This window comes from Fukomys damarensis, unplaced genomic scaffold (assembly GCF_012274545.1).
Source record: "Fukomys damarensis isolate Sample0158 unplaced genomic scaffold, DMR_v1.0_HiC HiC_scaffold_4, whole genome shotgun sequence".
Taxonomy (NCBI): domain Eukaryota; kingdom Metazoa; phylum Chordata; class Mammalia; order Rodentia; family Bathyergidae; genus Fukomys; species Fukomys damarensis.
This window is the reverse complement of record NW_022900916.1, coordinates 6693688-6719652: the sequence shown is the minus strand read 5'-3', so window position 1 is coordinate 6719652 and position 25965 is coordinate 6693688. Positions and strand designations below refer to the sequence as shown.

The following is a 25965-nucleotide window of genomic DNA, read 5'->3' as shown; positions in this document are numbered from 1 at the left end:
CTTGGTGTGAATGCATAAAACTTTATTTTGTGGCCAGCAAACATTTTGCTTTAAATAGCTGTATCCTAGTAAGGGCCTGAAGGTGTAGGTAGATGTTTCCGGCAGGGATAAAACAAGTGCTCGAAAGTGGGGAGACTAAGAATTTTCCTATGAAATCTGGACTGTTACCAATTTAACAATAACATCAAAAGGAGGTTTGCCTTCTGAGTCACAACTGCTACAGGTTTTACTGTGTAATTGTTTAATTCACTCTGAGCTACACCACTGCATGGTAGGAAACCTGGCTGTGTTAAGGCACGAAGCCTAAGGAGGCTGTTAGCAGAAACGATGAAATCTCTTTTCTCCTGACCGTGTCCCCACTGACTATGTCATTTGTATTTGCTACGATCTTGGCAACGTTCAAAGAAATGTTTGAGACTCACTCAATGAAGTAGACTTCTCCCTTCTCTGTGTAGGCCATCTCCCAGTTGTCGGGCAAAGGGTCCAGGTCCTCATTCTCCTCGGGCTTGCTGGGCTTGGCTTCCTCCATGGGCTCCTTCATCGCCTCGGGTTGGCTGTACCCCGGGGCAGGGTAAGGCTGGGAGGGCGTCTCGCCTGGGGCTCCTGCGCTCTTGTCTTCATGTTCACTGGATTCTGCAGGGACAACAGCTGGGTCAGTCACTCTGGCCCCCAACAACGGCCCCTGCAGATGGGTGCATCCAGTGCCTCTAATGTGTGAATGTGCCCTTGCATGGCAGAAGAGGTTTACAGATGTGGTTAAGGACCCCAGGGGGTGGCAGATTAGGTTTGGTAATCTAGGGGTGCACCCTGGAATCACACAGGTCCCCATAGGTAGGAGAGGCAGGCAGAAAAGGAGGAAGAAAAGGAGACTCGGCTGTGAAGAGTAGCCAGGGAGGAGCAGCATGGCTGGCCTTAAAGACAGAAAAATGGGACCACAAGCCAAAGACACAGTGGCCTCTTCATGCTGGGGAAGGTGAGGAAAGGCCCCTGCCCTGGAGGCCACAGCGAGGGGCACTGCATTACTGACGTTTTCATTTCGGGACGTGGACACAGGTGCAACTGCCTTGCAATCCCACCACTTTAAGCCACTATATTTGGGGCCAATTGCTACCGAACACATAGAAAATTAACAAAACACAACAAGAACCAAAACAGATATATACCTTAACAAGTGTGAGGGACAGACCTGTGAGCCCAAGCATGCTGAATATGAGCTCCTGGGTGACTAAAAAGAACATGGGGAAGGAATAAGCCACCAGGAACATTGAAGGAGTACTCTAACCATGACATGACAACTCAGCAGATACAGAACTCAAAATGGGGGGAGAAAAGGAGAAAATAAAAAGAAGAGATAAACCCTGCATAATATAGTTACATGGAAGATGATTACACTTCTTGAAATTTATAATACGTAGTAAAGATAGGTTTCTGAAAGAGAAGAAAAATATATGGGAAACCTAATGACAGCATGGGTTCTCCACCTTTACTGAAGAGACTTTAGGATTTGAAGGTGAGAGAAAAGGTAGGGAGATAAGGACATTCCAAAGGCAGTAGGAGATATGTCAGAGTGAGTAAATGTAATACTTTTGAGGTTACTTTTCCCAGGATGGGCTTGTTGGCCAAACACTTTGGTGGAGGTATAGGCTTAACTGTATACTAGATGTATTTTTAAAATATTCCTGAATGTCTGTTTTCCCTGAGCTATTTATGGTTTTTGTCTTCCACTTAGCTTCTCTAGCACTAAGAACAGGAGTCTTGTCAGAGAAGAGTGAAACTATATAGAAAAAGAAATGCTGTGAGAGTAAAGAAGAAACCCGATGTGATACAGAAGTCCCTATGAGGGGCCAGTCTAACCTGCAAACAAGAAGAACACCGCTTCACTGGGATTCTGGGAGGCTGAGCTAATGGCAGGTGGTTAAGACACCATCTTGGAAACATGAAATTCTGCAATTGTTTGAAAATAATCAATTTATTAAACTTAAAGGCACATATTCCAAGGCACATATACTCGACTCAGTTATCCTACCTCGAGAATATTGTCTCTAGTACTGCATAAGGGTACCTGTATCCTAACATCCACGGTGGTACTGTTTATAGACGCCTAGAAACTATATTGTGCCTCTTAATAAGAATATCGTGATTCTCATTATCATAGAAGACTATGTAAGTTTAAGAACAATGAGTTAGAGCTATATGTACTGTGGGAAAATGATGCTTATTATTAGCATTTGAAATGTAATCCAATATTATTAATGTACGGCAGCTTGTCAGCTGATTACCTCAGGGCAGGAAATTTGGACTGCAATGGGAGTTTTCTTCACGTGTCTTTGCATCTACTGGCTACTTATCATTTTTACAACTTCAAGAGTTAATAAAGACAACTTGAATGAGTGACCAAAAGCAGAAAGTCCGCTTTATCTCCGTATTGATTGCACGGGCCAACTTCCCCAGCTGCATCACAGTAGGGGAGCGATATTAAATTATCTATAAGGAATCAGGAAACACAAGAATACCCTGCAAGCTTTCATTGTTTTGCCCTTAAAAAGCGAGAATTAGAAGAACAATATGGCCTTTAGAACACAGAATCCCAGCTACTTCCTTGTAGATATTTTTGAACCTGACAAGTTGTGTAGGCAAGAGATGTGGTGGTCTCTGCTGCACCACATCACACATGTACAGCTACATGGAACACAGCAGGTGTCATGCGAGAGATCAGATGGGGAGAATGAAGCTTCCCGGCCTCCTCGGTGAGCACTGAGGAGAAAGAGGGCAGGCGAACACATGCGCTGACACACTGCAGGGAGAAGCAGAAACATCGGAGCCTAAGTTGTTTACCTGAGAAGTACTGGAGGGTGGGACGCAGATGAATCCTGTGGAACTCTAATGCTCGTGCCCGTGTCTGAGTGAATAAAGCCCAGGTGTGCCAGTCATTGGGGCTAAACTTGCAAGTCATGCTCTGAACATATTCGTTTGTTCAGGATTTGCTTAATCGATGCTTATTGAGTGCTCCCTCCTTACCAGACACTGAAGACAGAAGAGTGGACCAGAGAGGTGAGATTTTTCACTTTCACGGAACGAAAAATATGTGTGGCTTCCTACAGCTTTCAGTGTGATGACAGCTACCAAAAGAGAAAGATGGGACTTACACTAGGTGTTCAGCTGATACTGTATCATATAAAAGTCACACAGAGCTAAAAGTCATGTAAACTTTTGTATCCAAAGTTGCTACCAAGTCTGAGACTTTTTCAGATGACGGAAGGGAGCGACAGATAAACCAAGGCTGGGTTGGGCAGGGCCTTACTGGTAGGACTCGGATTAGGACTGTATCCTCAGAGCGGTGATAAGGTATTTACAAGTCTTGGGCAAGAGAAAGACAGCACCGTATTTTCATTCTCTATGAAGACCCTGTAACTATTCTGCGGATGCAGGTATGGCAAGAGTAGATGTTTCTAGACAGCCTCAGCCATTTCTGCGCTTCAAGAAGAGGTGCTGTTGGCATGGGGGTGGGAAAAATGGATCTGCAGAATATTTAGAGCATAGAAGTTTGTCTATTTTCAAAAACAAATAAGGAAAAGAAAAAGGAAAAGCTGTGGTGACCTCATAGGTGACGGGGCAATTCACGGGGACGGGGAATGTGGGAGGAGGAGCAGGACTCAGGTGAGGCAGACCATGCGCAGCCTCTGGGCACACAGAAGCAGAGGCCCTGTTGGAGGCACCAAGCGAGAGAGTCCTTGGTGGTGAAGATCCACTTCAAAGACAATGGCAGATGGCTCGACTGCATGAAAATTTCAGCCATGGAACCTGCCAAGACAGACAATGCAGGAGAGGAAATCAAGATCTCTAGATTTCTCAGCTGTATGAGAAACTCTAACACGTAACAGTCACTGAAAAAGCGGACCCAGAAAGGCAGACAAGGAAAGCAGCTGAAGCACTAATGGGAAAGCCAGCTGATTGCTGTGTCAGAGAAGCAAAGCCAAGGACAACCAGGAAAACAGGGCGAACTGTGGCCACAGCTTCTAAGCCTTCCAAGAAGGGCATAAGGCCCACAGAAACTAACAGCACGAAGGTCACTTTTGACCTGAGACACCACTTATAGTAGTAGTTATGATGGATTTTTGTTTGTTTCTGGTAGTGGGGATCAAACTCTAGACCTTGCACTTACTAGACAGGTAGCAGTGGCATCACTGAGCTAAATCCCCAGCCCGGTAGTGTTTCTGGTGGAGTGATGGGTACAAAGATTAGAATAGGTAAAAGTGATGAAAATGTATTATACATGTAGATGGAAAATTCATTCAAAAGTTTAGCTATGCACAAATAAATGTCCTACCTCCATATGACATTATTAAGAAAAGTTAAATATCTCTTGGAAAAAAGTCTAGTTTTTGAAGAAGTGTGTGATCATATTTATTACCTGAAAGATTACTGAGCAATGTTCTCCAAGTTTAACTTTGTCATTCATTTTTTAAAATTCTTACTTAAGCTACTGTTTACATTTGCAAACATGAATTAAATTCCCATAATGTTGAAGGAAGTTGACAAGATATTAAAAAGGGAGAGGAAAGTCCTCTTGATCGGGGTATGAGCAGCTGGGTTGAGAGAGAAGCAATAGTTAGATTTGCCTCCTCCAAGGGAACAAACATGCAAAACATGAACAGGGTGTACTGAGAACCATCACTTTCCCACCTCTGTTCACCAAGGCCAATCTAAGGACGTAGTTTATTAGTGGGAGCCCAGGGCCTCTGGGGAACTGAGAATCAAGCTAATACACCTCCTGCCTGTAGGAAACCAGGGAAAGCCTTCCACACAGAAGCAGGACCTGTTGACAGGAAGCAGAAGAGGAACTGAGCTGTGCAGAGTTGGGTTATTTTTCCAAGCAATGTCCACCTCTGCTGGGCAGTGGGAGTCACGGGGAGTGGAACGCAGGGTCTTCCCGCAATGCAGCCAGCATGTCAGTGAGGAGCACTTTCCCCAGCCCTGCCTACCGCACCGAGTGCCGCAGTCAGGATTTGCTAAATGATTCCCAGGGACACAAAAGAGATTCAGACAGTTTTCTAGGGAGACTGTGAAGTGCGTGGAAGCGAGAATTATCTGAGGCAGCTGTCAGAGGAACTCCAAGGCTGAAGAGCTGGTGAGAGAAGGAACTGCTCTTTTATTCTTATATCACTAGGAAATGGCATTGACCAATTAATTAGCTTTACACATTTTCACTATTGCCAGGGTTGTCAGCAGCCTGAAAGACTTAAACAGACATTTCCAGTTATGCATTTCTGGAAACTAGAAGTCCTCCATCAAGGTGTTGGCAGGGCCAACATCTTCTGGAGGCTCAAGGGTCCTATTCCAGGGTCTGCCTTGCTTCTAGGAGTCCACGGCTTGTGGGAGCAGCCATTCAGTCTTCCCATGGCATTCCTCCTGTGTTTGAGTCTCAATGTCCCCTAAATAAGGACACTTGTCACGCGGGATTGCTGCCCACTTTAATCCAGGATGGCCTCGTCTTTGCTAATTATGTCTACAGTAACCCTATTTCCAACTACAACTCCTTGCTGGGATAATGGGTGTCATGGTTTGGGTCTAGATGTTCCCCCAAGCTTCATGCGGTCATAGGCGGCTGAATCTAGAGTGTGATGCTAGGGTTAAGGGCGGGTGATTACTAAACCACTACATGTGAGTGACTGACTGGCTTGGTACCAGCCTAATCCTGTTAGTCTGAATAAGGTACAGGGCGCCAAAAGAGGCCCTTCAGGTTCCCTTGTTGCTTTTGCTATCTTGTGGGCGTCACGAACTGCTTTTCCTATGTGATGCCCCCTGCCGCGTGCCACTCTGCTCTGGAGCCAGCCAACTATGGACTGAAACCTCTACGAACTGTGAGCCAAATAAACCTTTCCCACTTAACTTTGGGTGTCGGGTGTTTTGTCTCAGCAATGAGAGAAAAGTAACTAAGACACTGAGTGTTTAGACTTCAACCAATGAATGCAGGGGTGGGGGCACGATTCCAACATGTGTTAGAGAGTTGTGAGCACTTCCCATGAGCTACTGTTTCTTGTGGCATCCGATTTGCTGCCTTGCTTAGTAAGGGCAGTAGAAGTCAACTCTGCTGCATTTTGGATAATATATTTGTGTTTCTTCTGTATCTGGTATATATCTGTAAAAAAACATCAGACATGCTGAGCAGTGAACGAAGTGGTTAAGAAATTATCTCTTACAAACATAATGGATGCTCAATAGTAAAGAGTGAGAAAGTCAGGCCCTCCATGCCAACCAAAGGAGCCTGTCCTCCGCGCTCCATCCTGGCACCTGCAGCCCCGTGGAGCTGGCTGGGAATCATGCACACAGGCCCTCATGCGGGTCGTGTGTATGTCAGAGAGAATGATGGAGAGTCCCAGGAGTATTTACAGTCAGACCAAGGAGCAGGAGCAGAAGAACCCATGCATGTTTTACTTTCCCAGAATTGTGCAGCTATTTTTTCTTTACAAGGTGGCCAAGTAAAATTGTCTGACTTTCAAGACACATTTCTCAGTATGGTTTTATTGTTAGATCTAAAAATGACTTTTGGGGGATATAGAAAATGTCACTTTTCCTTAAGACACTCACTGGGGAGGTGAACAAACTTTAGCAAATGAGGCATTTTTTGAGCATTCCACAATGTATTTTTATGTCACTTAGGTGTCTTATAATCTAGAGCAAGAGTATTTTTTTGGCAAGACCAATAGAAACAAGGAATATTTCAATAAAGAAGGAACACCTCTTTTAAAGAATGGTAGTGATTTTAAAAGCCTTCCTGGGATGGGATGTAAGATTTTCTAGGAATTCCATAGAAACACCAAGGCACAAAACAGACTTTAAAAAGACACAGTCTTAAAATAAAACAGTGACCTTATTTTACTACAAAAACATACTGTTGTGAAGAATTAAGATATATAGTTCCTTTCATCTTGCCTACCTTAAGAGTTTTGTTGGATTCAGTACATATGATTTTCTTTTGATAATAAATTTAGAAGGGCTCAAATATACATAAATATCATATAGAGAAGATCATTTAATTGGGAGAGAGTGAAATGTGTTCACTTTTGCATTCTGTTCAGTCTTCATCAGTTTTATAGCTTTAGTCCAGTCTAAGGTTTTGCTATTGCAAAAGTATGCATAGTCACCATTCCATCTGCTTAACAGTGTCTTGGGTATAAGACAAATGATAAATCACGATGCAATAGTTTAGAATGTACCCACTCAGTCTCATTAAAGAATAAAAAATCTGAAGAAGAAGAAGAAGAAGAAGAAGAAGAAGAAGAAGAAGAAGAAGAAGAAGAAGAAGAAGAAGAAGAAGAAGAAGAAGAAGAAGAAGAAGAAGAAGAAGAAGAAGAAGGGATGTTTTCTTACTATCTGTATTTTAACTTGACACAGTCTACACGTATGGCTGATGTAAGCTTTCGGTAGCTGCCACGCTTGGGAATGAGGGAAACAAAGGAAGGATCGTTATCATGCTAGATAGAATTTGTTGATTTTCTTTCTTTAAATTGGCACAATACCTTACTTCCCTGGATTTATTTTACCCTGTAAGAAAGCTCCATGCTTTGTATTTCTAATTGTTTTGTGACAAGTTTCAATACATCTAATAACTTTTTCCTCCTCCTCATTGTATTGTTTTGGAAGTAAACAGGGGTGAAGTACATTTAAACTGAAATAAGAAAGTATTGAGGAATACATTTTGAAAACTTTTTTTGGGTGGGTACTGGGGCTCGAACTCAGGTCCTTGCATTTTTGAAGCAGGTACCGAACCACTGAGCTAAATCCCCAGCCCCTAAGGAACTCATTTTGTAGGAGGCAAGGAGAGAAGAATAATTTGAGACTTAAAAATTTTGCTTTTTTGCTTCTTTTGCTTCTCATTTAGCAGTACTTGAGTAGCAACAAACACTGTGCAGGAAACAGAAGAGCATAATTGCTAAGGCAGGTGTCAGATTCCTTGGGTTCAAATCTGTCTGAGTTACTTAATCACGCTGTGTGCGTGCCTCACTTTCTTTACCTGCACAGTGGAGACACTGACTTACCCACTAAAGGCTTAGATGTGAGACACACATAAAGCACTTAGCACAGAAAACTACCAGACCCCGGCAGAGGTTCGGTAAATGTTGCACGGTATTATCCCTGAGTTCAAGATGAGATACTCTAAGCAGAGTACTTAAAACATTCAAACGATCCAAATTATTTCCTCCTATAGAAATAAGAAGTATGATGAATTTTCTGATGGGGGGGTATTAGATACTTAAAAAAAAACAACACAATAGCTAAAATAGGACATATACAAAAGCAGCATTTCTTCTTTAAAAAGTGTTTATATAGGGCTGGGGATTTAGCTCAGTGGTTCTGCTGCCTGCCTTGCAAGCACAAGGACCCAAGTTCAATCCCCGGGACCAAAAAGAAAAGGGTTTATATAAATTGACATTTTACTCTCCAGCTAAGACATGGAATGTGGTTAAATAACTAACTGGAGGGGAAAATCCTCAGAAACCACACTTTTTTCTAAATTCTCTATCTATTCCTCTAGAATTTGGCATTTACTGTTTTCTGGACACCAGGGACGCTCTGAGCTATTAGCTCCACTTTCCTTTGGCACCTAATTTAAAGGGTCCTAATTTAAAGCAGAGGCAGTGGTTCAGCTCCTCAGTTTTTTTATTTTTTAAACCAGGGATCGAACTCAAGACCTTGTTATTGTGAGGCAGGCGGTGGAACCACTGAGTTAAATCCTCCACCCTAGCTCTTCAGTCTTACTTAGCCTGAGTCTCTCACTCCTTCTTTGTTGCCGAGGCAAATGGCCTTCTGGTCTCTCTGCAACTGCTGCTACCCACTCAGTTGCCAACTCTGTTGTGCTCTTGGCCTCAGCGGTGGGTATAGTGAGCTAGAAGACTCTCCACAGTCTCCTGAAGACCCAACAATCCCAGCAGAAAGCACAGCCAAGGTTTTATTTTGTATCACGGGGTGAAAACTGTTCACTCCCCCGGTGGGAGCTAGGTGCTTAATTAGAATCTGAACCATAGGCTTGTGTAAATGAATGAACACTTCCGGGATGATGTGTGGACAAGAGATAATATCATTGTAAACGATGTTTAGTGAAAAATTAACACCCAGTGTTATCTTATGCCTCATGTAATATGCTGTAATTTTACAGAATTGATTTTTGATCACGGTCATGGGACAGATTGTATCCTGGAGTAACTGAAGGGTGTTTTGTCTCCAGAAGGCAGGAGCAATGGAGCGGCCTCCTGGATTCTATACAACCAGCGAGCCGGAAGAAGCCAAGCACTGGCTGTGGCTCGAAGCCTGCTCTTCCCAGTTTTCCTTGCTCTTCCCAACCCTTTGAAAATGAGAAGAGGAATTACGAGTGCTAAATGTTGGCCCACTGTATGAGGACTGAGTTTTTGGCTCACTATCTTAGAAGAAGCTCCTTTCTGTTCAATGTGGTGAAGCACACAGTTGGTGCTCAGTCCTGAGGTACAGAGGTGGACAGTGCTCACAGGTTCCAGGCCGCCTCTGCTGCTGCCCTCGGTGCACCGAAAGCCGAGGCAGCAAAGGGGAGCATTTGTTCTAGTCCTTCAGAGCTTGGTCTGTGTGCACTGATGACTAAGGTTTAGTTACTGGGTTGACTTTTTGGTTCCCCAAGCTTAAAGACTCAGAATAAATTCTTTAAGTTATGAGAGTTGGAGGAGTGATCCTTAAACACTGTGGCATGCATATATATCTAGCTATCTCTCTCTATATATATTTGTTACCATCTCAAAAAATCATATATATATAGATAGATATATCTATCTATCTATATATATGAAAAATCTTTGGATATAATACAAAATTAGAATAATAGATAATGGGATAATAATTAGATATAACTAGATATATATGATTCTTTTTGAGATGGTAACAAATATTTCCCTTTGCTATTTGTAGCCCAGAAAGAAACACAGTACAGAATAAAATATGAGAATTAGGGGAAATTAATGGTTTACTATGCTTCTAGTTTTTGAAATTAAATATCACCTGAGAAAATAGAAATCAGCTATCCTGTAAAGAAAGTATTTTTGTCATTCATAAGCAGATGAGATAGACTGATTAGATTGAGTGATTAGATTACCCAGGGGGCTAGACAGGCAAATGTGAATTAGTAAGAGAGTATACTTAATGCTTCAAAATTATATTTCATCTATATCTAAAACCCAGGACTGATTATAAATTATATGTAGAAATAAAGAATAATATGGAAAATTATGAAAATAGAAAATTAATGGGCTATGTGTGGAGAACGACAAGGAAAAGTATTTCTCAAGATAAAAAACTGAGTTGGAAATAACCACTTCAATGATTAAGAGAGGTAATTATTTTCCATTAATAGGAAGAAGAGATGCTTTAATTCATATATTTCCTTCCTTCTACAATGTTTAATTTTTAACATTTTAAGAAAAGTGGACTGAAATAACAGTCATAATAACCCTCAGAGGTCTGATGTTATATATGCTTTCTCATTTTCATAGTAGAAAGAATTCTGCACGTGTCTATCACACAGAAACAAGTCCCTCAAATTCTCAACAAAGCTGGAGGATGCAAGAAACTGATGCCTATATAGAAAATGCTCAAAGACCATAGCAAGATAAGAAATAAAAAAATACAGCATGCGTATACAACATACGTTAGAGCTTGCTTTTAAGCATGCTTCTGAAAAAACTTACGAGAAGAGTACTGTGTGAAATACAATGTCATTGTTCGAAGTTTCAAAGACGATAAGGAAAAAGAAGGAAGACTTTATTGGTTATTTATTATGAGCATTCCCGTGCTATTCTTTGGCACCAACATGGAGCCGAGGTATTTTTTAATGAGAACAAGAAGTCAATTGATAGGAAGAAAAGGAAATGTGGGGTTTCCAGCAGAAGAGCCATAGAGAAGGAATGGGTGCTCAGGGAGGCCCTGCCCAGAGTCCTTCCCATGTCTCCGAGAGAAAGGATTCTGTGTGAGTCTCACCGAATCATAACCCCTTCTCTGAGGAGAAATGAGACAGGAGAAAATTGGGACTGAGGGGGACAGATGGTGGCAAGCTGAGAAAAGCACAGACTCTAGGCAACCTCGGAGGTTCCACAGACCTTGGACATCACCGCCGCTCCCAGGGTTTCCTGAGGGGCTGGCCAGGTCATTCCTGCTCTGCATCTCTCACCAAACATCAGCTGTCTCTCACCCACAGCAATGAGAGCCTCAGAGCAGTGGAAGGAACCTGCATGGAGAGTGAAACCACGCCTACAAGTGCTGGGTGGGCTGAGGAGGTTCACACAAAGGAGTCCCCTTCAGAATGGCTGAAAAGTTTGCTCCATCTCTGAGGACCCCCTCCGGAGGACCTGTGAGTTCCTGTTTTCATGCTGGACTTGCAATGATGACTTACTTCATAGCCACAAATTCTAAACCGGGTTTCTTTCCCTTTTTGTCACACCTAGATGCTCTGAGTATGTTACATTAGGGTAGTTTAGCCTTCAAATAATCCTTAAAGATATGGAATATCCCTTATTTATAAAGAGAGCATCTAACTTTGTTCTTATTTTTTCAGTTTTTATCTTTTCTTAGTACATCTTTGCAGCACACATGCCTCATGGGGTGTTGATACACATGTATAGCACATCTTAATTCTTTTTTCATCTCCTTCCCTCTCCTCCCTCCCCTGCCTTCCATCTTTGGATCTGCCTATCATTTGTAAAGGATCTACCTCTCTATTCCTATTGTATTTGATTTTCTTGTTTATTTATATTTGGGGTTTCTCACTTAAGAGAAGCCAAGTGATATTTAAACTTGAGTGTCTGATTTATTTCACTTAACACTATGGCCTCAAGGCGCACTTATTTTCCTACAAATGACTCAATTTTATCTTGCTTTATGATAGAGCAGTACTCCACTGTGTGTAAGCACCACATTGTCTTTATCCACTCATCTGTTGATGGATATACAGGCCTCTTCCAAGATTTAGTTATTATGAACTGTGCTTCTATAGACACGTATCACTGCAACGTGGTGTCTGTAACTCTCTTTGGAAGATACCTTGAAGGGAATAGCTAGGTGAAATGGAATTTCTAGTTTTAGTTTTTTGAGGACCGATTTCCACAGTGGTTTCCAGAAATGTAGAAGGCTTTCCCCTGAACTGAAGTTTCATCAGCATCTCTTATTATTTTGTTTCTTAATTATGCCATTCTTTCTGGGCTGAGACGAAATCTCAACATTGTTTAAATTTGCATTTCTTTAATGACCAGCGATGGTAAATATTTCCTCATGTATGCCATTTGTAAGCAGTAAACTTAAAATAGCCCTAGAATTTTCTCCATGCAATGGAGAGATAAAATCCAGTATAGCTTTTAGGAGAGCGATCATAAAATTAAGTCTGCTTAAAAGAAAAAGAAAAATAAAAAGATAAAGAGCGGCGTGGCTACACACTTCATAGTCTCTGTGAACTCGCACTATAACAAGCAGGCACAGGCACGGGGGCCACTTCCGAGTGGGGCCTTCTTCCCAGAGAAACAGCCCGCGTCACCAGGGAGGACATAACTCTCAGGCCATGACAGGAGGCGGGGCGGGCGGTGCCGGTACCTAATGGTGACCTGAGATCCTCGCTCAGGACCGGCGGACCCCATAAGGGGCACCCTGTATGCTCTCTGGGTGCTGCGGTTCATTTGAACTAATCACAGGCCTGGGGACTGGAGAGGGGGCTCTGTGTGCACACACTGTGTTCCCTTTGTTGTGAAGGTGGCTCTCACGGGCCTTCTTTCTCCCGGCATTGTGTGAGAGTGTGAGAGTGCACACGCACACGCACACGCACAGACTCAACTGCTTTCAAACTATGTGTGCATTTCCAACACCTTGCACCGGGCTTACTAACAGCTGATGAAAGGAAGTTACAAGATAACAGTGAATGACTTTCGGGGAATTTAGTAAATAACTCAAGAAAAATGACATCCAAGAAAGCTTCCTCCATTTTCTACAGTTTACAGGAGTTTGCTCCTCTGAACTGGGGTCCAAACTGAAAAAAAAATTCTATCTACTTATCTATTATTAATCATCTATCTATTTTTGGTATTTTCAAAGGTAGGGAGGTTGAATAATTCTTGTAGCTAAGAATATTTTTTAAAAACTACAGTTTGCATACTTTATCCACCTTTCAAAAGAATGTAGGCTCAAACTCAGAAAACACTACTCAGAACACACTGAATAGTATAAAATGATCTTGAAAGAATCGACTTGTGTAGATTCAGTAAAACTTTGAGATTTTCTCAGAGTTAGCTATCAGTAACTAAAATATAAAGATTTACTAAGAATTTGAACTAGCTAAAGAAAATGCTAATCACTGAGACAAGAAAACAGAACTGGAAAAGCAACCCCTGTCAGGAAGGGAGACGGACTTGTGACGAAAACTTTCCCACACGTTCCGGCTGAATCATACAACACCTCCCAGATGAGTGGAAAATGTGAATTGTACGACAGTAACTCAGAGATGCTAAGTTGCAAGTTCTTGTCATGGTCATAAATAAGCAATTCCTGGAGAATATTTTTTAAATGTTACTGGATTTAGAATAAAAGAAGGGAAGATTTGGCTGTGGAAGCAGCTTGATCAGACAGGCGAAAAGGTTTTGAGTGTGAAGTGTGTCCGAGACCAGGGAGCTTATGAAGGGACGGACTCACAGGAGCCAAAGTTAACGGAGATGTTCGGGCCACAGGGAGGAGGCCCTGAGCCCAAGGAGCCTGGACCAGAGAACACAAACAGCGCGTGCATGTTTGTAGAAGGAGCGTTGGGAGAGTCGGGTCAAGAGTCCTCCCTTGATGAAGAATGAGGGGCAGCAAGAGAGGATAAGAGAGGCAGGGCAAGGGTCAGCTGGGGAACCACGATCCATGAACGCGTGGCGAAGACTGAGCTCTAGGACAGAGTTTTTTAGCCTCACTGAGGGAAATAAGTTCACTTGTATTTGATTTCTCAAAGTGAAAACAATAAGAAGTTTTCTGGCCAGTGGAAATTTATAGTTGGCACTTGTACAGGTAAAGTAATGGTAATCTATGTACATACCACTAAGAAATACATTTATGCTGGTATTTGTTGATGTGGGACTCAGAACAGCACAGCTCGGAGCTTGGACCCAGAGTTCCTATTACTTTCAATTACCTGGTAAATTATTTAACGTTCGTGCATCTCAGTTTTAGTCAGCAGACCAGGTGCTGGTTCCTACTCATAAAGAGGTCATATAGTTCCCAGTACATGGTCAACACTCAAAATAATCTCAGTATTATCTATTCATCACTGTTATCAATATTCTTTTGTGATGGAATAAAATTATCTCAGTAATCTTTTCTCCATCTCCAAATGTTTCTCACTGACTACAGTGTTAGTGCTCTGAATGAGTCTGATATTTATTACTAGGGGTTGTTAGTAAACAGCAGCGTTAGCTGAAATATAAGCAACCACCTTAGTATTCACGGAGATCTGCAGTTGGTGGATTGCGCAGGATGAAGCCAAAGATTGTGCTTGAAAAAAAAGTGTAAAGTTCAAAAGGTGGGTTGTTGGGAAATTGCCAAGAGAGAAGCTGAAAGATATTTCTGAAGTCTTAGTTGGAGAAACCTAATGAAAAACGAAGATTTAAAAGTTGAGGGTGGTCAAAAGATTTCTAATAAGGGTTGTTGGCAGATTCTAGTTTGGGGCTGTTCTTCCCATCTTTGGACACTGGGTAAGAGCTCACTTCTTTTCTCACTTCTCTTTTCTAACTCACTTCTCTCATCTTCAGCAACAGGAAAGAGACATTTGAGTCACGCACCCAGCCAGGCTGACAGAGCCGCCGTGAGTGGCATCTGGTGACGATCCAACTCTGCCCCACTCCCTTGCCTTGAGAAGTCCAGGGACAGTTGTAAGACCAGGGATTGTCAAGTGTTCAATTCAGACCACTTTCTTTGGGGACCATAAAAACCTTCTAGCCATAAAACTACCCCCATCCACATGTCAAAGGCACAAATAGATATGAATAACACTTTCTGGATATGCTCTGCTCCCTCCTCCTGGTTAAATAGGTTTCTAGTTTAAGAGTCTGTGGCTCCAGCTATTCAGGAAGCTGAAGCAAAGATGATCATAAGTCCAAGGCCAGCCTGGGGAGCTTAATGAGACACATCTCAAAAAATGTGTGATCCCAAAATCCTTTCATGTTATTTTTGTAGCACAGATTAGAAATAGCCAGGGGTGTAGGTCAGTGGTAGAGCATTTGCCAGGCCCTGGATTCTATCCACAGCACGAAGAAAAGAGAGAGAGAGAGAGAGAGAGAGAGAGAGAGAGAGAGGGAGAGAGAGAGAGAGAGGATAAGGAAGGAAAAAGAAAGACAGCAAGCAAACAGGCACACAAACTAAAGAAGAGAGAGAGAGAGAGAGAGAGAGAGAGAGAGAGAGAGAGAGAGAGAGAGAGAGAGGGAGAGAGAGGATAAGGAAGGAAAAAGAAAGACAGCAAGCAAACAGGCACACAAACAAGTAAGCAAGAAAAGGAGAAGAGAAGAGGAGAAGAGAAAAAGAATGAAAAAAGTAGAAATTGAAATCAATGATCTGGGCTTAGCTTGCAGATTTATTTTACAATTGGACCCCAGGGTGGCAACCAGCAAGAAACACTGTTCTGTGTCCTCAGACTCCTCACGGCTGCTTCCTTGGGGGTTACGTCTTTAACTCAGTGAGATGTTTTCCTTCTTCATATCGAAGATCAACTACAAAAATCATGTACTCTTCATTTAAATGGATCTTGGTTATATCAGGACAAGCAAATATTTTGACAAAGACACTCCTGGGTCAAAAGAAAGGAAGGTGACGAATCCCTTGAACACCATGCGACAGACAAGTCACACGAATTACTAACAGAAATTTCAGTGTTTATGTTGAGCAGTCGATGCATGCGTGGATGAGAGAGTATCTTTGTATCCAGCTGGTCCTCCCAGGTAATCAAAATGAAACCGCCTTTTAAGGCTTTTAAGGTTTTACATCTTGATGGGCACAGATTAGATTTGGTCTCCTGATGGTCACCTTATGTTCCAATGAACACTTTTTACAGGTATTTTGAAAAATGAAGTAAAGTAAAGCTTACAAAGCTTTCCTTTGATATAAACAATTGAGCCATGGAAATTCAAATACTATCAGTAAAGAAGCAGCAGGACAGTGAAAAATAAAAATATAGATATCAAAATAATAGCAATAGAAGTGCCTTATGAATAATGCATATCCGAGGTATGTTAACTATTTTCAAGTGCTTTAACACAGCTCTCGATTTTTCAATGCCTGCTGACATGCCACTGCTAAAAAGTAACTAAGTAAATCAAAACTTTGCAAACTTACTCCAAGGGGCTAACTGAATCGTGTGAGTTTTCCTTGTTTTGGCAACATTTACTTATGAATGGTATTATGAAAAAGCTATTTTTGGTGCTATTTTTAGTAATAAGCATAAGAAAAGAAGTAAACCATATGCAGCATTTCAAGAATATAGTTTTTCATGTACCCATTTAAAAAAATCTCACAACTTTGCCTAATTACATTCGTGACCAACGAAACCTTCTAAAAGCCTTAAGCCATTTACTGTGTTACCGTTAATATACAAGTGAACCCCCAAATGAAAGAAATTGAATGACTATGTGAGAGTTAGGATTATCAAGTTGGATCCAAGAATCATGTCCTTTTCACCTGCATCACCATCTTTCTCTCTGAAGATAACTGCAAGGTATTTATACCTGAAGACCAGACACGGTGGACGTGTGCGCCTACACAACTGACGTGTGGATACACGTTGACATCGGAAACAGCAAAGGGAGGAGCCCGCGAGACCATGCAGGACCTACCTGGCGTCACCACCACTCCGTTCCCGTTGACCACAGGCCTCTCCTCCTCTTCCTCCTCCGGAGGTTCTATGCTCGCTTTCTCCATGTTGCTCACTGATTTGTTTCTCTTCCGTTTTCCTTCGGCACTTGGAGTGGCTCCCGGAAGGATCTGGTCTGTCACATTTAATAGTAATGGTGCTGGTTCAGCCGGAGGCTTCGGGGTACCGTAGTAGTTATCTGAAAATGACACCAAAATACTCTGCAGTCATTCTTTCCTCAGCTGTGCGTGTGATTTGTAAGGAATGATAACTACATCAGTAAGTGCACATCCTACCTTGAGCGTATGTAGACACGCACCCATGCACATATGGTTTGATATTCACACACACATCTCTGTCATTTCTATTGCACTAGGCTTTAATGCTTAAAGATATACAGTGGACCCTTGAGTTACAACCAGCCTGACATGTGAACAACTTGGCATATGACTGGAATTCTTACTTTAACTTATGACCAAAGTCTTGAGTTACGACCCAAATGCCGGCCACTTGTTCTTCCAGATGGTCTCAGATACAGATCTAACCCTTACAGAGTTCTGGGAGGAACATGGCAGCGTCCTTTCCCATGTGGGGTGAACTGAGAAGTCCTGGGCCTGCGTCTCTCTAAGGATGATGAGATCTGCCTGTGCACAGGAGCGAGAGGAGCTTGTGTAGGGGAGCTTGACCGACTTGAGTTACAAACAGCCCTCATGAACAAGTTGAGTTTTTGAGCCCAGGGTCCATTGTAGATGCATGTTTTTGGTACTTGTTTTAAACCGAAATGTAGTCATACATTATTCCTAAATGGTACACGGATAAAGTCAAAATTATAAAGAAAATTTTTGACAACAAGTTGAGTCTAAACTTCAAAAATTAATTATGCTCAGATTCGCTTTTGGGTTTTATTGCTGCTGTTGGACTCACACTGCCGAGGCAAGGCAAAGGGAGGAGGGTGGCTGCTGTGGGCAGTGAGCTCCCCGGCCGCTGTGCTGGACCTGCCGCCTCATCACTCCTTTCTATTTTGGGGCACTAAATCATGATTTTATTGTTTTTTTCCCCACAGAATGTAAACCTTTGTACTACATTATAGCAGCATTCTAACACAAGAAAATTCCAAAGTGTTCAGGGTAGGAAAGAGGTTATATAATTCTTTTCCATACTTAAAATTAATTATAAATAAACCTGTCATGACCAAGTACGCTGGACTTGTACAACATGCAGATTATTGCTTAGAGCTTGCATATACTTTAAATATTGCATACAAATACAGTGTACAAACATTTCAAAATTTTTAACAAAAATACCAAAAGACATTTATTATCAATTCAGATAAAGCACAAGTGGAAACCAAAATAAAGGATACTAAATTGTATTCTATTATGTGTATCACTATAGCTATTGCATGTGCAGCAGTTTTCCAAGTAGATTTTCTAGTAAAGTCTAAACGGCACTATTACAAATTTTAGTGATTACCCCCCAAAATCTCATAACTTATCCTAGTTATAAGTTAAAAGTATTACACACAAAAGTCCATTAAGTAAAAAGTAGATATAATGACACCAGAAACAAACAAGCAAGAAACTGTATCACTATAGCTATTGCATGTGCAGCAGTTTTCCAAGTAGATTTTCTAGTAAAGTCTAAACGGCACTATTACAAATTTTAGTGATTACCCCCCAAAATCTCATAACTTATCCTAGTTATAAGTTAAAAGTATTACACACAAAAGTCCATTAAGTAAAAAGTAGATATAATGACACCAGAAACAAACAAGCAAGAAACAAAAATGCTCGGCAATTTTATTCACAAATATATTTTTAGGTTCCTTTAACCAAAAAGTAGCAAGTAACTAACGCACATTTCACTACAGAATTACAGAACAATATAAAGAAAAAATGATGTTTAGCTAGTTTTCAACCAGAGGTATTGTACCTACAAATGTTTGAGGTTTAGAAATGTTTCTCATTATTTTTGGTCTTGTGTATCAGGTCAGATATCAAAAACTCTGCTAATCAGAGTAAGTGTAAACATTTTCAGTGCAAGCAAGCTAACTTTTAGGAGCTGCGTACAGTTCTTTACTGGTATGAAAAATATCTTCCAATCAAGGTGTGACACTGTCAAAGCAGGCACCGAGCATTTCACATAGGCGGTCTTGGCCCAGGTGGGGATTGGAGCAACTCTTAGCCCACAAGGCTCCCACACAGGTTAGTGATGATGCAGGCACAAATGGTGGGACCGGGTCACACGCTCAAGGCTCCTGTGCTCCTCTTGGATTTATTCCTCTCTAAACAGCAGGAAGTCATTCTGCTGCTGCAGTTAAGAAACTAAAAGCCCAAAGACATCAAACCACTTCCCAGAATCTTACATGAGGCAAATGAAAAACCTACACCTGCTTGACTTAAGGCCTCATCTCTTTTCCAATGCTGCTACGTCTCATGAGAGTAGAATAGAGAGGGGTACAATTTCCAGTCAGCTCCAAAATCCCACGAAAGGATGTCATGTAAAGCCAATCCATGAGCACATAATATCAGTTTCAAAAGAGAAAAGCAATATGGCTACCAAATTATACAGCACGGGCATTTTAGGTAATTTCCCCAAACCTCCTTCCAAAAATAATCATGTGCACAATTTGGGGAGGAAGTAGGATGAAACAGCCTTTTGTAGACCACTTCTCACTAAGTGTATTTGTGAAGAACCTACATATCGGGACTTTCATGTAACTTTCCCACTAATGTACTGTGGCCTCAATATGTGGAAATCATCCCCGTCACCCTGTTGTATTGGCATCACACATGAACTCGCAAAGTCTCATTTTAAATTAATGTCTGGGAAATAAATGCAATTTCTGGAGGAGCCCCAGTGTGTTACTCAGTTACGTTCAGTTCTTTTTTCCCATAAAGGTATGGTATGAAAGAGTCAAAAACAGAAATGCTTTTATAAAGTCGAATAAAAAGAATGGTCTAAACTGTCAGTAATTTACATAATAACAGTAAAACTATTTGGCAAATGCCCATTTACGCCACATAGTATAAACCTCACCTATGGCCCAGGGTGCAGGACGGGGACCCATGGCAGGGTTACAAACCCAGCCCCCCAGAGAGGCCTCGGCCAGTCTGACACAAGTGCACCCCACATCATCCCAAAGAGATGACCATTGCTTTGGGGTAACTTCTTGTGACTGTGCTGGAACAATGCCTGTGCCTTTTCCACATTTGGCAATACAAGGGTTTTACAAGAGCCTTCATCTCAGTTATTTTCCTTTCTAGAAAGTGTATTTTTATTGGAACACGTAGAGCATGTTATGAGTACAGTCCGTTTGGAGTCCACGTAGTTCACAACACATCTCAACTCTTTTCACTACCTCATCTCTGGGTCCCTTTCCCTTTTGTAGGAGATCTATTTCCCAGTTTCTTGTATCCATCTTTTACTGCGTTCTTTTTTATATTTTGGGTTTCTCATATAAGACAAATGGATAAAGAAAGTGTGGCCTCTCAGTTTATTTAAATAATGTTTTGTCTTCCCAAGATTTCCCACATTTGATATCAATGATAAGGCCAAGCGGGTGGGGTGGGGGGATAGAAAACTATTCCAATGAATTTTAAAATATTCTCTTTCTGTATCTCTGGTTTTGTTGGACAGAAAACAAAACAATATTTTCTGAGATGTGCCATATTCTTTATGCTTTTAAATCCTGGTGTTATGACAATTAGTGGGAAAGACAGTGGTGAATAATTTTAGGTATGACTATGTATAAAATGCTAGCAGCAAGTACTGTAAATACGTCTACTTACCTGTGACACTGAGGCTCTTTAAACAAATCAGTTTTCATGACCGAAATGTAATTGTTTAATTCACTTTTCTTTATAAACTATAGATTCAGATGCTGATTCTGTTGTTTCGTGTTGTAATACACTATGTGTAGTTTTTACCCCAAATAACCACAGATCAGTCCAAACGGCACCCACTGAAGACAGGATTTTAAATATAGAGAGGAATCTATTTTCAAGATACCTCAGAGATTAAAGTCATGCCCCTACTTCCCCTCAAAATTCCCACTGCTTTTATGTCCACATTGGCAGCCTGGAAGAATCTGCTTTGGATAAAGGTTCAGCAGAAGAGCTGTGACTGGCCATGCAGGACACTCAGGAACATGTGTACCCCAGCTTGGCCTGGGGCCCCAAGAGCTTGAGGACCTGACCTTGTGGTGCAACCTTATGGCAAAATGTAAGTGGTTAAGAATTGTATCCATTTTTGTCCTCCCTGAAAGTAGTTTGTTATTTGGCTTTCTTAATGGTACCTGTGCAATTTGTCTCTGACATTCAAAGGAGAAGCAATTCATTTTCAGATCCAATCATAATTAATGTGTTAGAAAACCTGCCAGATTGGGAGTAAACAATCATTTTAATCCACATCACAGATCTAAATTTGTACTAGTAGAGATGGTTATGACTCGAGAGGATCCTAGATTCAAACTTTAAGGCTTGCTTGGCATATTAAGTGGAGAGTAATGAGTTAAAACCAGCGTCAAAGCCCGCCAGAACTCACAGCAGACAAGCCACACATCACAGTCTATGGTTAGTAAATTAGAAATTCAACAAGGACCAAGAAAAAGTGAGTAAATATAACCCAGCAAATTTCCACTTTTCTAAAATTGCACTCTCTGCTAGGAAATAAGCCACAAACTCATTTCAGAATGCTTTTGTCAACTGATTTTTGAAGTTATTTTTGTAAGCAGCTCTGATGGTGAAATTTGGGCCAGAGTGAAAACAAAATCCCACATATTATTTCCTTGTCATGTCATATGTAGTTAGTCGCTTGAAACCAAGATGCAAAAACTCCCTGACCTCAAAAGATAAAGTCCTTTCCTTCTGTGGTAGAAATTACTGATCTCACATGTGCCAGAAACAGGAAATTCATTCAAAATAGTATCTGTGACTGATACTTATACTGAACAATAGTGGCTGAGTCTGAAAATCCAGTATTCTGTATAGCTTTCAAAATGTGCTCAATTGTCGCAAAAATGTGGACATTTGTTTTCTCACATATGGAACTGAATTATGCCATAACCAGCCAAACCCCAGACTTCCAATTCACTTAAAATCACATTAGTGCTGGTTTTGCGGTAGCCCGTCCCGGGTGAGATCCATTCTGAACTTTGTTGTTTCAGTTTCTTCATCAGTGCCCCCAGGAAGTCATGCCGATTGTTCCATTTGACTCACACTTGCCCAAAGTCCTGTGCAAGAGCTCCAAGGGCCTTCTGTCTGAATATTCACTTACTCGTGCTGGCCAGTGTGGACAGGCACAGAACAAATCCACGCTACGAGTAACTGTCCACAGTCTGGATGGGGTATGAGGTTCCTTCGTATAAAGGAAATCAGACTTTCTTCACATCAGACATTCTCAGAAAAGTGCAGAACTGTTCTTCTCATGTGCACCGAACAACGTGTGTAGAGAAATTTTGTAAGGTATTCCTGAGAGGACACCGAGGAGAAGTCATGGGTGATTTCCAGTGTCTTAATTATAATACCACGAGCAACTTGAAAGGCCGATTCACAAGAACATAACACTTAAATAACTTTCTTAAGGGAGCATTGCTTAGTAAAAAGAATGTGAGCCATACAAGTCATTTCCAATTTTCTAGTTATTCACATCAAGAAAGAAGTTGACCTAATTTTAATGATAGGTTTGACTTTGTCCACTCTGCTGAAATATTTTCTTTTTAATATGCAATGAATACCGAGGTACTGATGCCATTTTACTTTGAAGGCTAAAGTCTTTGCAGCCCAGTGTGTGGTCCACAGGGGCAGCACCCTTTCTTTGGACAAGCCCCACTTCACTTGTTCAGCAGCCTCGGGGAGCCACGGCAATGACCCCCGACAGCACAGCCTCACTTAATCCCCTCGGCCCATAACAGTTACGTCACCACACCATCACCTGAGTAGCTCATTTTCCTCATAAATAATAAACAGAGACATCTGCATTTTGAAATGACCGAGAACACCCCGAAGAAATAAAAAAATGACACTGTGTTGATTTCTCATGTTTGCCTGCTCTGTTACACTGAGTGCCTGTAAAGTGTTTCCCAATATCTAACAGATATACCCTCCTTAGCAGCACTCCTTCACCCTGCTGTCAGATCATCTATTTTCTCACTTTGTCTTGTCTCAAAAATTTCACTTTTAACTTTATTATGAAGATCCAGGTCAGAAGGTGAAAACAATTGAATGTTTCAAGTCAGTAATACGAGGAAGGATTTGTGTGACAACCTTACTGTTGGCTTCTTATAGGATGGGGACTTCATAATTAGTCACGACTAATGGAGCCAGGAATCGTTGAGTCCTGGCAGTAGAATGGCCTGTGAAATTCAGGCTGTCCCCTCTGTCCCTCCTGTCTCGTTCCAGTGGCACATCCTGGTCCGACCTCTGCAGTGAGCAATACTGGGGCCTCACACCCTCCCCTCTGGAGCTCCTTCCTCCATACATCAGGCTCAAAACAGTCCTTGTTTTGTTCTTCTCCGGCCCACAGATTATATGCGCCTCATTTCCAACTTCCTATGGGTCTTGCTAAGTTACAGGGCCACCACTGGTAAAGGAATTTAAACTAAGAGGTACGTCACTAACATTAGCTTAGTGGGTCCACTGTGATGCTTGCATTTTAGCGGAATGGCAGATCCTAATCCTAAAGGTACTAATAGAATTTGGAAAGTAGCTAGTCAATTAATAAGGGAATACATATTTCAGAAGTGCTTTCGGTGCTCCTCAAATCACAGTGCAGGTGTTAACCTGGGTAGTTAGGGCACCTGGTAGGGTAGATACAAAGATCTTCTTCCCTCTAGGAACCAAGGAAATGCTCCTCTAAATATTTTTGGGAAAACTGTTGAGAAAAAAAATATGTAATTCCAGTTAGTAATAAATTTGTAAGTCCACCTTTTTCAGTATAAATTATTTTCATTGATATTACTAAGATATCTATTTATTAAGATTTTTAATTATCTTGTGAGCTAGTGATTCAAAGCTAGTACCTGTATTGCTGAATTAATAAGTAGAAGTGAAATTTAGTGAATTTATAAATGGGCTTTGTACAAAGCTTAGCAGATTCCTATGATAGTTGTCATAACTAAATTTCTTTTTCAAAACTTGTTTTTTTTTAAAAAAAATGGAACCTTTCAAGGACAAGATTATGTTTTTCACACAACATTTATGGCCTGTCATATAACTTCTTTCTCCCAAGGTGCTATTAAATGCAATGCTAAAATTTACTAAGATATTTAGAAGACCCATAAGGCTTTCTTTTTGTCACTGCCTTGCAAGTATAATACCCAGGGACATTTCTGATTAATAGTAATTTCATTGTTAGTTAATGACTAAAGAAATTTGCAAAATATTGAGTCTCCAATTCCCAGCTCTTAATAAAGTTGGAAAAATAAGAAAAATGAATTTTATTTCTAGTTGGGGAATTTGTGTGCTAGATTTTCCCAGATCTAGCATAATGGAAAGACCTTCACACATGCTGAGACAATCAGGATTGTAATCTACATGGCCTCCAAAATGACCTTGGACTAGACATCAGATTCCTCTGAATCTTCATTTCTTCATTGGTGAAATTAAAGAGTTGGCTCAGATCTGTAAAATACTTCTCATTTCCAAAACTTGATATTGAATGGACTTAAAAACTGTAATGGTAACAGATTCTATTTTTACTTTTTTCTTTTGGCATCATATTAGGAAGTTCTGAGTTAGCAAAGAATAAAAAACTACAATAAACTGAAGGGAACAATTTCAATTACCTAAGCACCTAGAGTCATTTGCTTTCTTGATATAAATGTGGAGAATGTCCTTTAACAAAATCCTTATATTCCTTTATACATTCCCTTCTGGGAAAGTGGCTGGAGTTTCAGGCTACTTCTTATTCCAAACTTCTGGTTTGCATTCATCTCTGTTGGCGAATTAGACAGTTCCTAAATATATCTCCTTTAGGATGGAAACTAGGATTATTTTGTGAAAGGTCACATATAAAACATTTTAATTTTATACTTTAGTTTATGTGATAATTTAAAATTTCCTGATTCTTTTTTAAGCCAACATTTTCATTGTGATCATCTTGTGATCTCTGAGATACACACATAAATTCTAAATGTTAGTATATATCTAAAATTGGTAGCAATGTAGGTGTAAGAAGTACTATTTATAAGCCAGAGAAACAAATGACCAATCCAAAAAGGTAAATAAGAATTTCTAGTATCTAACTAGAAGTATTGTCCTGAATGATGTTAGCAAGTCTTGAACAATTTAGTTCCCCCTCTAAAAAAATACTGTCTTCATAAATCAAACTCATGATAAGGAAAACTCCATCAGAACTAGTAGTATTTTATATATTAGGCTCCAGGAACTCACCAATAATTATTTTAAAAGCTGTATTTTGCTGAGGTATTTATTTATCTATTCCTCGATTTTTTTTATTTATCTGTTCCTCAAATTTTTAACTACAACTTTGCCTTGTATATCATTCTTTTCATTCTGCAAAGAATTATTAAAGTGCCAGAAATAAAGTTTGTTATAAAAAATACTGATTTGATGAGAAAAGAGACAACTAAGGAAGAAATATGTGAATGGAAAAAACAAAAGGCCAGGAGAAAAAAAAAACAATGAAAAGGAAGCAATAATAATAAACACGAGGGAATGGAAGAGAGCAGGAATGGGACTTGCTGTGAAGGGAGAGAGTTCCGGTGTGATCCTGGGGTGACATGTTGGCCCCAAACCACACACACACTCTCAGCTACGACCAGCTGCTGCCTGGGAAGGGAGCAGAGCTGTGACATCCAATATGGAGGCCATTGCTGCATGAGGCTTGGAAGGATTTGAAATATAAGTGGTTTGAAAGAAGATATACTGTAAGCCACAAAAGCTACACTAAGTTGTAAAGACTTCACTACAAAAAAGAGTAAAACATCCTGTTATGCCCAAGTTGCGAAGTCCCCAAAGACCACCAAGGAGTCAGGTCCCATGCAATTACAAGAGGAGTTTACTGCAAGCTCGAGCCTGGACCCTCAGGTGTCACTGTCACAGCGGCTTCAGACCGAGAGCCCAGACCTATCT

The 25965-nt window shown here is 40.9% G+C and overlaps 1 protein-coding gene across 1 annotated transcript in view; it reads right to left on the bottom strand.

Annotated features, from left to right (window-relative positions):
• Magi2 (membrane associated guanylate kinase, WW and PDZ domain containing 2) overlaps nt 1-25965 on the bottom strand; it is a 439692-nt gene that overhangs the window by 385272 nt on the left and 28455 nt on the right. The window contains exons 2-3 of the mRNA XM_033756513.1: nt 16854-17069; nt 423-633 (exon numbers count right to left, since the gene is read on the bottom strand). Coding sequence (XP_033612404.1) covers nt 423-633; nt 16854-17069 — 427 coding nt within the window. The remainder of the gene's footprint in view (nt 1-422; nt 634-16853; nt 17070-25965) is intronic.